The sequence below is a fragment of the Puma concolor genome, chromosome D1 (assembly GCF_028749965.1).
Source record: "Puma concolor isolate L17-30 chromosome D1, mPumCon1.1.hap2, whole genome shotgun sequence".
In the NCBI taxonomy this organism is placed as follows: Eukaryota; Metazoa; Chordata; class Mammalia; order Carnivora; family Felidae; genus Puma; species Puma concolor.
In genome coordinates this window covers 3011618-3024346 of record NC_141676.1, presented here as the reverse complement: position 1 = coordinate 3024346, position 12729 = coordinate 3011618, and the positions used below count along the sequence as shown (strand labels likewise).

Genomic DNA, 12729 nt, shown 5'->3' with positions numbered 1-12729 from the left:
TTAATCCTGCGTCTCCGCATTTGTTTGCCTTTCTCTTGACTGCAAATGGCACCATGTAGGTACGGTCTGTTTACGTGCGCAAATTTTGATAAGCTTTGCCTTGTTAGAGTAGGTTTGTGTATGTTTTCGGGTAGTAAACGGTACAGTAGCCTAGTATCTGCCTAGATTTCATGCATTCGTGGCCTACCTTTTGCTTAATATTTTTGATATCTCTAGGCTGCTCAGCTCATCTGCCAGTCTTTCCAAATGTCACACATCTCCAGAAAAGTTTCCAATGTATTTATTGGGAAAGACATCCCCACATGGAAATGGGCCTGCACAGCTCTACGTCAAGGATCAGATAGGCTTCTGGGGGTTTACCTTGTCCAGTCAGATTGCAAGGAATGTGGTCAGTTCTGTGGTCAAGTTCCCGTTGATTTGGAAAGGGTTAATTTATGAAGGAACTTGAAGTATGTCACCTGTTTGTACATTGATTTTCTAGAATTGCCGAAATCAACCACTTTCTGAATTTGCATGTCAGGCTGTTAAGTGAATCTTTATCTCCTCATTTGTCCTTCAGAGACAAAACCTCTGGGGCGCCTGGGTGGCTCAGGGGGTTAAGCGTCCGACTCTTGGTTTGGGCTCAGGTCACGATGTCATGGTTCACAGACTGAGACCTGCACCGGGCTCTGCGCTCGACCGACCGGAGAGTGTGTGTCCACCTCCTTTGAGCCCACCTCTACGCCGTGTCCCGGGTGGGTGCTCGGTATTGCTGGGAGAGAAACCCCACGCGGGGTGGCGGGCCCTGGCATCACTCTCCTCAGCGACACTTCATCCAGAAAGTTTCCTGCTTGACTAAGGAAATCAGTCTTAAACTCTCCCTTTCGTCAAGAGGCCTACCAGCATTTTTGAAAAGTCCATTTCGTATGGTTGACTTCGATTGAGCCAGTTGTCAGGCTACGACAGCAGCTTTTGGGGACCGTCAGCCTTTCCCCGCTGCCGCTCCGCAAGCCTGCTTCCCAGACGAGGCCGGAGGCTGGGGATGGGCAGCAGCCTTCTCAGCCTGTTGTTCCCGAGTCAGCAGAGTTCCTGAGTCATAGACCTGCCAGGCACCTGAAAATGTCTCTGTCTCCTTGAGTGTCGGTCCCTCCGAAAATCCCCGGGACTCCTGTGGGTGGTGAGGAGGGGACTGGTGTGTGTGATGCTACTTGAGGGTGGTGGGTGAGTGGGCTAGGGTGAGTGGACTAGGGTGGGCCGCGGAGGCCTGGTGCGCTCTGGCTAAAGACCCCCTGTCTCCTTCCCTGCCCCCAGGAGTTTGCGGCGCTTACTAAGGAGCTCAACGTCTGCAGGGAGCAGCTCCTGGAGAGAGAGGAGGAGATCGCGGAACTGAAGGCAGAGAGGAACAACACCAGGGTCAGTAGGCACACCGCCAGTGTCTTTCCACGCAGGACCCCATCCACTCCCCTTGTCCACATGTCCCCGTGGAGCTGGCCGGGAGCCATGAGTTCAGCATTCTCACACCTTGTTTGATCCGGGAGGAGAATTAAGGCTATTTTAACACGTGCGGGGGCGGGGGCGGCTCCCCAGCCGGGGACCGAATTGAAGGGATTCAGACTCGGTTTCGCATTTGGTTTCATTGGGGCCCAAAACTGAAAGTGCTGTTTAAACACAGTTTTCCCTTGGCCTCTCCCACCAGCTGCTGCTGGAGCACTTGGAGTGCCTCGTGTCCAGGCACGAGAGGTCTCTCCGGATGACGGTGGTGAAGCGGCAGGCGCAGTCCCCGGCCGGCGTGTCCAGCGAGGTGGAGGTGCTGAAGGCCCTGAAGTCCTTGTTCGAGCACCACAAAGCTCTGGATGAAAAGGTGCCTCCGGCCACGGCGGCTCTCGATTCGCGCACCTGCTGTGTGCCGTGAGGCACACGTCGCGTGTTTGTGGGACTGGAGTTTCCTTTTAAGCTTCTCGAATTCTTGTAAGAAGACAGGTCTGTGTGGTTAAAAAGTAGCGGTTGGCGGAAATGTTGTGCGTCTCGATTTGCTGTTACGAATCGCGTAATGTAATTTATTTCGGGGAAGATTTCGCTCCAATGTGAAATTGAAAGCTGTTAACGAGCAAGTGTGTGAACGTTGGCATCCGCGAAAGACCTTACCAGCACTCTGTCAAGTGATTTGAGGTTAAGGGGACCTTCGGGTAACTGTACAGTAAGGAGAAATGAGACACCTACACGTACAAACTCAGTCCCTTTGTTTCCAGGTGAGAGAGCGGTTACGAGTAGCACTTGAAAGGTGTAGTTTGTTAGAAGAAGAATTAGGGGCCACACACAAAGAGGTAAGCTCCAGGCGTCTCCACGGGAGTTGATTTGAGGGGGTTTCCTTTTTATCCCTGGTCTTAAAAAAAACGTGTAAGACTCGCGGTGGGGACCGTCACCTGTCGCTTACTTTCTGACTGGCGAGCGAGGGCCGGCACACCTCACTCTCTGCGCCCAGCTGCGCGGTCTCTTACCTGCCATCGTGCAGCCGAGAATACGTTCCGATTTAGTCGCTTGTTTCATTCTGGCTGCAGGACATCACCGCCCGTTTCCCCCGAACTGTGCTCACAATTTACAGTTGTGTCTTTCCGAGAGGAGATTCTCTATCTTTACTTACGTCCTCACCCTCATATTCAATTCTTTGGTTTTAGCTAATGATTCTTAAAGAACAGAATAATCAGAAAAAAACCCTAACAGATGGAGTGCATGACATAAACCACGAACAAGAAAATATGCCGAGCACGAATGGAAAGGCAAGTCCTCAGGCTTTCTCTCTGTCTCTTCCCCGGTTCCTCTGCCCGCAGACGTGGGGGCGCGTGCAGGACTGTCTGGAGAGCTGCTGCTAAGGCGCGTGGCGCCCGCGACAGCCGGCACAGATCGTGGGACTTGACCCATTTCCCGGAAGTGCCCTGTTTCTTAGCTCGCCAGACAAGGCTATTTAAGGATTTTTCCCCCACCAGAGAGCTTCTGATGGTTCTTTAAGCCACGAGGAAGACCTCGCCAAGGTAATCGAGCTCCAGGAAATCATAGATAAGCAGTCAAAGGAACAGAGCCAGATGAAGGAGCGCCTGGCCGCCCTCTCCGCTCACGTGGCCGAGCTGGAGGAGGACCTGGACACGGCACGCAAGGACCTCATCAAGTCCGAAGAAGTGAACACAAAGCTGCAGCGAGATGTCCGTGAAGTGAGTGGCGGTAGAGATGGCCACGCCGTCGTCGAGCCGAACGTGGGGTGTTCCGTTCGGTCGTTGCCCGGTGTGTCCTTCCTCTCCCATGGGTTTTGAACTTCGGGAGTTTTGTGGCGGCAGCAGCAGAAGGGAACAGTGCTCCGGGCCCGGGGCGGGCTGCCTCCCCGTCTGCGTGGCGGACTCTCCCCTCCCCGTGCTCTCCCCGGGAGAGGCCGGCGGGCGGGCGGGCGGGCGGCGAAGCGCCCACGGGTGCGGAGTGCGGGCCGTGCTCGCGGTCCGTTCCAGTAACACCCTCGGCACGTCCACACCGCCACGGTGCTGCCGGGTCGCTTACGGGGCCGCGAGCGTACGCGGGCGGCTCTGCTGCTCTGACCTGCTCGCGGGGGTTACGTGCCGCTGGTCGTGGCGGTCGGAGCGAGCGAGGGTGCGGCCCGCCGGCCGTGGGGCAAGATCGTGGGGGAGTGCAGCCGCTTCTGCACGTGTGGTCATTTATGGGAACCTGATTGTTGTCACAGAAACTAGTGAGGGCAGGATGGTCTCTCTGCCCCTCCTCCTGTCCCTGTGAGCTGCCCTTTGTGGACAGTCCCCCGCCCCCCCCGCCCCCAGCCCAGCACGGCCACCTCAGGAAGACCCTCTCAGACCCTCAAGCCTGGATGTACAGGTGCACTCTGTCTAGTAGCTTAGTGTGGGTGAGGTCGTGTAAGAATTTAAAGCAAAAATATTTGCAGAAATTACGTAACCTGTTCAGTGAAATTATTCTTTGGCAAGGGGGGTGGGGAAGGAGGCTCTTCAGCAGAGTTTAAGATGCAGACAATTTAGAAATTCATTTCTTAAGACTCATCACTTTTCATGTTAAGACTGCTGACATAAATTCCTTAGTAAACAAAGAGGGCTGAAAGAGGAATCTTCAGGGTAGGGGACAGGAAAGGCAGGGCAGAAAGTTCTGGTTCCATTTTCAGTGTTAGATACCGTGTGATACAATATTGTTACAGGATTAGGCTTCGGAAGGTTACTTCCAATTATATAAAAGTTTGCATTTTGTTTCAGTTTGTTAACACTTCTGCTTTAACTTTGGTAACTGGATGAGATTTCATCCATCTTTCCCCCGGGAAAATGATGGTTGTATCTCCCAGCGTGTGTTTCCAGACGCCAGTCCCTGTTCTGTGGAAAGCTCACTTGTGTCAGGAGGCAACAGACGTTGTGACTTCTGGGAGATTTTATTATACGTTTCTCTTGAAACACATCGGAAAAAATAAGCCCCGGGGACCGAGCGGCCAGAATCCCAAGCAGGCTCCGTCCTGTGGGCGCAGAGCCTGACATGCGGCTCAACCTCACAAACCGCGAGATCGTGACCTGAGCCGAAATCATCGGCTGAGCCTCCCCGGTGCCCCGAGGGTGCTGGTTTTCTATTTGATTGGAAGATCAGGATTTAGCCCAGTTTTTGTGTCTGGAGTGTGTTAACGTGTCCTGCACTAGCCATTTCCCTGTTTTCCCTCTGAAATACCTGCTGTAGGCCGTGGCCCAGAAGGAGGACATGGAGGAGAGGATCACCACCCTTGAGAAGCGCTACCTCGCGGCACAGCGTGAAGCCACCTCTGTGCACGACCTCAACGATAAACTTGAAAATGAGATTGCCAATAAAGACTCTATGCATCGACAGGTAGCTATTTTTGCTGAAATTCATCCAACTTTTATTAATCGCAGGTGAAGTTAAATACCTTTCTCCTGTGACATTCATGTTGGAAATCAGGTCTCAATGCAAAGTTTTTGGGATCTTGGAACATTGTGTTTAAAAGCGTGGGTTACTTCACCTTACAGGTTTTAATTATTCGGGATTTTATGTAACCGTGTTATGGGGCTACACTGCGTGATTCTTCCTTCTGTCTTGTTTTAACTGCATGTTAATCTGTTGCCTGTTAGCGCTGTTTCCAAAGGGGCAGGGAGTGGCCAGGAACATGCAGGCAGCTGACCACTTTTGTTAGTACCTGGGATCAGGGGGGAAGGGCAGGTGCAGAAACATAGTCTGGTGTGAGGACGTGAGTCTCCTGTATTTTGAGAGGCCGCACGTCTCTTTCTTGGTCGTCACGGGTCATCCGGCGTTAAACAGGAGACCCAAACCCAGCTTCTTGGAAACATAGCGAGTTTGGTGTGTTTAGAAGTGTGTCATTAGACAGAAAATAATAATAAGAGTCAGATACTAGGAAGCAACTAAAAATCATATTGAGCACGGTTTAAGAGCACGTAAGATGTTCCAGCGGTACCGGCTGGGTCTGTCGGTTGAGCATCTGACTTCAGCTCAGGTCATGATCTCGCGGTTCGTGAGTTCGAGCCCCACGTCAGATTCTGTGCTGACAGCTCGGAGCCTGGAGCCTGCTTCGCATTCTGTGTCTTCCTCTCTCTGCCCCACCCCTGCTCATGCTCGGTCTGTCTCTCAGTAAATAAACATTAAAAAAAAAAAAAAAAGCACGTAAGGTGTTCCAGATAATGACTGTAGAAGGCAGATCACAAAATACTACGTACAGCATGTGATTTATTTTCTCAGGGTTTTAAAGCGGGATATGTGGTCTTTCCGTACACACAGAGCTATATGCACACAGACAAAGTTAGGAGGCTGTGTATAAACAAGTGTTAACTTCACAGGAACCTTGACTTCTACAAGATTTTTAAAATTACTTAAAAAAAATCCCTTGTCTAAATTTTCCCCATTGATTTTTTTTTTTCAAGAGTGAGAGGGTTTTTCTAGAATAATCACACACTTGCAAAAATAACTCTGACTGGCATGAGGCATATTCTCAGAGGCTCTGTGCTGGCCGACGTGCCCACGGCAGTCTGCCCTAAGGAGCGAGCCCTCAGACAACAAGTCTGGTTATTTTTAATTTTTTTTTTTTTCAACGTTTATTTATTTTTGGGACAGAGAGAGACAGAGCATGAACGGGGGAGGGGCAGAGAGAGAGGGAGACACAGATCGGAAACAGGCTCCAGGCTCTGAGCCATCAGCCCAGAGCCCGACGCGGGGCTCGAACTCACGGACCGCGAGATCGTGACCTGGCTGAAGTCGGACGCTCAACCGACTGCGCCACCCAGGCGCCCCAAGTCTGGTTATTTTTAAGAAGGCTTAGGACTGAACCCTTCTTTCCTTAACTTGGGAAGAACGAGCAAGCTTCTACAGAAGATGGGTTTTCTTTAACGTGTGGGAACTTTGTCTTTTGAAAGACTTTTTTGAAGAAAGACACTGAAGAAAAGCAAATACCTTGGCGAGAGGTGTTTTGCGCAGTGAAATCAGGCCCCAGGGAGTGGGAGCCTCCTTGCAGAAAGGAAAGGTTTGCTCTGAAGCGGCTCCCGAAACAGTTGGCTTCTGTGAGAACTGATTTAGTAGATCTCTGTGTTTAGACTTTATGTCACTTTGTTACAAGTAGAAACGGACGGAAGACTTGCTACATTTTGATGCTTCGCTTTCGCTTCCTAGACGGAGGATAAAAACCGCCAGTTGCAGGAGCGCCTGGAGCTGGCGGAGCAGAAGCTGCAGCAGACCCTGAGGAAGGCCGAGACGCTGCCCGAGGTGGAAGCCGAGCTGGCCCAGAGGGTGGCCGCCCTCTCCAAGGTGGGGCCCGCCCTTCCCGCTGGGTCCGATGGCGGGATGGCGATGTTCACGGTGGCCTGTTCGCGTTCCTTACCTGTCACTGTTCACGTCGGCGCGCCCAAGTCCGCGAAGCAGCTCAGATCTGTTTTCCGTGCTGCTTTGAGATCGGAACGCTTTTCAGATGCCAGGCAGCTTCCCCGTTTCTGTTACCTCCGGTTTTGTCAGCTGTGTGCTGTTTCCAGTTGGCTCGATCTGAGACTCGCTGCTTCTCAGAGTTAAGTCAGCGTCTCAAAGCTCAAGATAGCAGCCTTGGATAAGAGAAGGACAGGGGTGCCCAGCTGGCTCAGTCGGTGGAGCGTGGGACTCTTGACCTCAGGGTTGTGAGTTTGAGCCTCCTGTTGGGTGTGGAGCTTACTGAAAAAAATAAATAAATAATTTTTAAAAAGGATACAATTTTTCTCAGAAATAGGAACATCCTCTTCTGTTTTAAAAATAATCAAAATAAATTTGTAACAGTTTTTTTTATTAAAAAATTCTTTTGATGTCCATTTATTTTGAGAAAGAGAGGGAACGTGTGCACGTGCTCGAGCAGGGGACGGGCAGAGAGCGAGAGAGAGAGAGAGAGAGAGAGAGAGGGCCAGAGGGAGAGAAAATCCCAAGCAGGGTCCATGCTGTCGGCACAAAGCCGACACGGGGCTCGAACTCACAAACCGTGAGATCATGACCTGAGCTGAAACCAAAGGTCAGATGCCCAACTGACTGAGCCACCCAGGCATCCCTGTAATAAGTAAATTTTGAAGTAATTCGTTCACTGGTTCAACAAATACAGACGAGGCCTGTGCCAGACACAGTCCCTGCCCTCCCAGCTCTCACAGCCCTCACCACCCACGGGGGAAGCCAGCGGTTGAAGAGGCAGTTTCCAGACGTGACGTGGTCGGTGCTGGGATCGAGTGATCCACACGGGCCGAGAGAGCACATGACCCGGCAGACGGTCCAGCCTTCCGGGGCCTCGGCCGAGGGAGCCTAACGCAGGGAACCTGTCCATGCTTCTGTCTTACCGGCTCCCGTGCAGTGAGGGCCCCACTGGGAAGGCGTAGGCAGGGGATGCTGACCCTCATGGCTGACGTCGGGTCGGGCAGGTGGTACCGGGCGCCCACAGACCGACAGCTCCAACAAAGCCTCTCCTCTCCTTTGTGATCTGCGTGTAAAATCTCCGTTTCTTTTCTCCCCTGTCCTCTCTCCTGTCCCCGGTCGGCCTTGTAGTCCGACCCTTTATCTTCTGGACACTCTGCTGCTGAGGGAGCTAAACTGTCGGAACTCGCTTCCCAGCTTAGGAAGGTAGCACGTGTGCGTTGCTCTGTCCCGCTTGCTGCTCCCTGCTGTCCGTGCTCAGGGACCACGGGCGTCTGCCGGGGGAGGAGGCACCGTCCACGGATCCGGGGCCCGGGGTGGGGACGAGCACGTTGCCGAGCCCCGGTCACCAGCTTGGAGGCCCACCGCTTCCCACTGGCACGCGTGAGGCCGGTAGGGCGTGTGAGCAGGCGGAAGGCCGCTCACGGCATGTCGTGCGTAGGCACAGCGTGTGGCGCGGGGCGGCCGGCTCTTCTGACCCCGATGTCGCCCACAGGCCGAGGAGAGGCATGGCAACATCGAGGAAAGGCTGCGGCAGATGGAGGCCCAGCTGGAGGAGAAGAACCAAGAACTGCAGCGGGTACGTGTCCGAGCGGAGCGGCCGCGCACCTGGCGGTGGCTGAGGAGGAGGCGCAGGCCGGGGGTGTGGGGGTGGGGAGCGGTGCCTTGTTTCCCACTTCTCCGCACGGGGACGCCAGGCCCCCTCTCGCTCCCATCAGGGGTACAGTGGCCTCTGGTGCCAGTTGGACGCTGGTGAGCGCTCCTAGCATGTAGGCGATGTTCTCCGGACGCGGGGGCCCCGTAGGCAGTGCCGCCCGGGGTGGAGGCACCCGCACAGCCCACGGTGCCCACCAGCTCGTCGGCAGCTACTCGCGGTGCACGCGGGACCTTGCAGGTGCCCCTCGGCCAAACCAGAGGTGCTGGCCTGGGATGAGGCCCGTCCTAGAGGAGTAGTCTGCTTGCTTAGGACGTGACATTGAGGTCCTGAAATCAGGTCACAGGCCTGACCTTGGTCCCCACATCCTGAATGACTACTCGAGACGGAAAGGCGTGGGTCGGGGTGGATGTTCCTAAGAAGAGGAATAGCGTAATCGAGCCTTGACGAAAGGGAGGCCCGTGTCCCTTGAATCCCCTGAGACTTTTCCCTGGAGGAGCTGGTCGAAGGGCCACATGAAACACCCAGGAGACAGACCAGGCAGCGGCCACCCCGCCTTGGCACGTCCATCCAAGGCTGTCAGGTTTTGTTTTCACCAGAAACTCATGTGCTTGGCCCTAGGTCACAGAGCATCACACATGAGTTTCCGGGCAGTGAAGGTCCTGACGCTAGCACGAGATCACGTGTCGGCCAACCCCGGCCTCCCATCACACGCGCGCGCACAGGCAGACGCGAGCCTCTTGGGCCAAGAATTTGACCTTACTTACTTAGAGATGCACTTCATTACTTTCAGGACTGGATTATAGTTTGAAAGGACAGGTGTTGAGATAAGGATTCTTCTATAACCGAGGCAATTCCAAGGAAACTTCTCAGCTGTTTTGCTTGAAAAATACGTGGGTGCTGACCCCTTCTTGGGTGGCCAGGGTCTTTTCCAAGTGATGGCCGTTGCCGTGGGTTAGGTGTGACGGTCGTGCTTTCTGTTCACTGCTCCCAAGGGAAGAGGTGTCAGCACGTGTGTCTTACAGATGAGGGAACGTAAGCAGGGGCGGGGGGGGTGGGGGTGGTGGTGCTGACCGTTGCCCAGCCTGTGGCGTGTCCTGTGGGCTCCTCCTCCTACCTGGACCCCCTGGCTGCAGGGCGCATGTCCACCCAGGAGGAGCCCCCAAGTGCCGCCGGCCTGTTCCCGCCGCTTCTCTTTTGTGTTCGTCAGGATATGGGGCAGAAACGAGCTTTTTAACCTTGCAGTTGGTGACAGTTATATAAAACACAGACCCGTGAGCTTTGCTGTTACACTCGAAAGTTACTGGAGGTAATTAGTTCCCATTTTTCTAATACAAGTGTCCATTACAAAACATTCAGGTGATGTGTGAATATAAAGAAAACCAGATGAAAGTCTCTCTCACCACCGAATTTTTTCCAAAGTGGATTCTTTTTTACCTTTCGCTTTTGTCTGTGGATTCATTTCTTTCTCCCTGAAGCCGGATCCGAGCTTCTGTTTATGCACCGGGAGATTCCTCCTCCCGTGTGTGGATAAGCTGATGCCCTTAAAAGTTTGCTTGTTCCTGCGTGTACATCTGCCTCCTGAGCCCATCTGAGAGCTCATAATCCGGACATTCCTGAGGCCCCCTGCGTATTTCGTTTCCCAGAAACAACGGGACCTTCTAATGGACGATCCCTTGGAGGCACGTTCCTGTGGTTCTGTGCCCCGCTAGGTCGGTTCCGGCCGTGACGCACAAGCGCGCCCAAGAAGGCCGTGGGAAGGGGCAGCCGAGGACGAGGACGCCCTTGGCACGCCCTCGGCGCGTCTGCGCTGGTGATCGCACTTTGGCTTGAAGCTGGTGTCTCCTCCTCCAGGCACGGCAGAGGGAGAAGATGAACGAGGAGCATAACAAACGTCTGTCGGACACTGTCGACAAGCTCCTCTCCGAGTCTAACGAGCGGCTGCAGCTTCATCTGAAGGAGAGGATGGCCGCTCTGGAAGACAAGGTAGGACGGGACAGGCGGCGGCTGAGGGCTCCCGGCCTCACACAGGAGCCCCCTCGCGTTGTTCTTCACCGCGGAAAGACCACAGACCGTTTCCCACTCCCCGCTGAGTTCCCAGTGTCCCGTCCCTGCCCGACGTACGTGTGTGGGCAGGTGTGTGTTACTGTCTAGAAGAGAAGTCTGGTCTGGGAAGGGCCCCCGAGAGGGAGCACTTTAGGCTTTTGCTAATTGAGACTTAAGGAGTAAGGTAGCTTCGTGCTAATCAGTAAATGGCGCAGAGGTAGCCACAGACAGTACATAACTAAGTGGAGTGGCCGTGGGCCGATAACCCTTTATTTACAGGACCTGGCGGTGGCTGGATGTGGTCGGCAGGCCCTCGTTGGCCAGCCCCACGCTGGGACCTGTGTTCGGTCCAGCCCTCACCTGGTCCTTGGCGTGGGGAGCTGATTTCTAACCTCGTGTATGGAGAGGACGCTGTAGGAGTGCGCTGTTATGTAAGGCATTTAATCAGCTGAAAACAGGTTCTCCCGTTCCATTTCCCGCCTTCTCTCTTTTCATCTGGTTTGGAAAAAGTCTAAGCCTGGACTGTTACACAGTCATCATGGAAACACTTTAGCTGTAACAGGAGGGAAGGAGTCTCATAGGATCTATGCCAGAGAAGCTCTGGTGGAAACAGTTGGATTCGGACCTGATAAAACCGTTCTGGCTACACCCGTGTCCCTGAAGATGAGCCCAGAATTTTCCCTGTGATTGGCACTTGGAGACACCAGTGAGCACTGCTAATTACATGACGCACTTATTTTGCATAAAAACCATTAGGAAGTGCATCATTACACCCATGTAGGGTTCTTACCTCGCTGCCTCCTTGATCTCTGGGCCCAGCCTTAAGGTAGAGTAGTTTTGTCTTAGATTGGAAATACACGTATGAAACTTAGGTCGTGTTTCCCAAGTGACCGGTGAATTACCCTAAAAGCTAGTACGGACCAGTTTAACTAATTAAAATAGACTTACGAACTTGTCGTACTTACGTTCAGAAACTGATCCGTGAAGAAATCGTACACGGACAAAGTATTACCAAAGGCTGTTCCTGTGGTTTCAAAGACAGCATTTCACTCTGTGGGCATGTGACCCTGTTCGCCGGTGTAGCCACACGGTCCGTTCCTTTTCTGTGCTGCGTTATTGTAAAGAGAAACATAGCTATGCTCTATGCACTGTTTTCGAGAATCAACAGTAAAGGACTGTCTGTGTCTTTCCCAGAACTCTCTATTACGAGAAGTTGAAAATGTGAAAAAGCGGTTGGAGGAAACGCAACGTGAGAAGGTACTTCCGTCTCTCGATCCTTCAGAGGTCCGCCGAGACCGGCAAGGGGCAGGTGTCCGCTGGGGCTCCCATTTCCCCCACGGCGGGCCACCGCTGTGCTTTCGAGCAGCCCCACGCTCGCAAGTCTGAACGGCACGCGTGTGGCAGAGCTGGAGCCGAGCAGCCTCTGGGGTTCAGATTTCGGAGTCCCTCCGGGGGTTCACTCGAAAGCTAAAGTGTTTGCGTAAACCTCTCGTTGAGTGCAGCGTCGCCCAGCAGGGAGGTAACAGGTGACACGGGTGTCATCCCAAGGATTCTCGCGGCTGCACTTGAAATCGTCAGACAGACGGGTGATGTTAGTTTTCATGCAGCCCGATGCAGGCAACATGTTATTGAATCGTGTAAATACTGTAGAAATGAAGGAACTACTCTACACTGTTTTTCACATTCAGTCCTTGCAACCCACGGGGCGTCTCACAGTTCCATCCCCTGTGGTCGGGACGAGCCCCATTTTGGGCGCTCAGCCACGTGCGGCGGTGTCTGCTGCCTGGGACGGCACTGCCTAGGGGGTTGTTGTGTGACCGAAGCTCCTCGTCGGTTTTGCTCCCTGGTTTTGCGTGTGCAGAAGTGAGGCTGGGCTGCAGAGGGTCCACGAAGGAGCACGTGCCTATTGCACAGAAGGGCTATTCCCCCACCGCCCAGAAAGGCCTGCCCCTCTCTACATAATTAGGAAGAAGTGTCAGTGGCTCGGTGTTTCTCCTCTGTAACCTTGCTGTGCCTGAGACCTAAGTGTTCAGTAGGGTTTAGGACGTTCACTTGGGGATCCGGGTGTTTACTGTAGGACTCCTGGGGAGAATGGTCTTGGGGTTCGTAACTGCTGAATTTACCCATTG

General features: G+C 53.6%; 1 protein-coding gene across 8 annotated transcripts in view; it reads left to right on the top strand.

Annotated features, from left to right (window-relative positions):
* PPFIA1 (PPFI scaffold protein A1) overlaps positions 1 to 12729 on the top strand; it is an 89440-nt gene that overhangs the window by 38969 nt on the left and 37742 nt on the right. For 7 of the 8 annotated variants that reach the window (XR_015240643.1, XM_086676627.1, XM_086676625.1 and 4 more), the window contains 10 exons: positions 1291 to 1392; positions 1676 to 1840; positions 2229 to 2303; positions 2655 to 2760; positions 2968 to 3185; positions 4702 to 4848; positions 6655 to 6789; positions 8396 to 8479; positions 10409 to 10540; positions 11795 to 11857. Coding sequence is in view for 7 of the 8 variants with exons in the window: in XM_086676627.1 (XP_086532753.1) it covers positions 1291 to 1392; positions 1676 to 1840; positions 2229 to 2303; positions 2655 to 2760; positions 2968 to 3185; positions 4702 to 4848; positions 6655 to 6789; positions 8396 to 8479; positions 10409 to 10540; positions 11795 to 11857 (1227 nt within the window). In the remaining variant the exon portion in view is untranslated. Of the gene's footprint in view, positions 1 to 1290; positions 1393 to 1675; positions 1841 to 2228; positions 2304 to 2654; positions 2761 to 2967; positions 3186 to 4701; positions 4849 to 6654; positions 6790 to 8031; positions 8107 to 8395; positions 8480 to 10408; positions 10541 to 11794; positions 11858 to 12729 lie in introns of all 8 variants that reach the window. The other variant, XM_086676629.1, reaches the window with a different exon arrangement.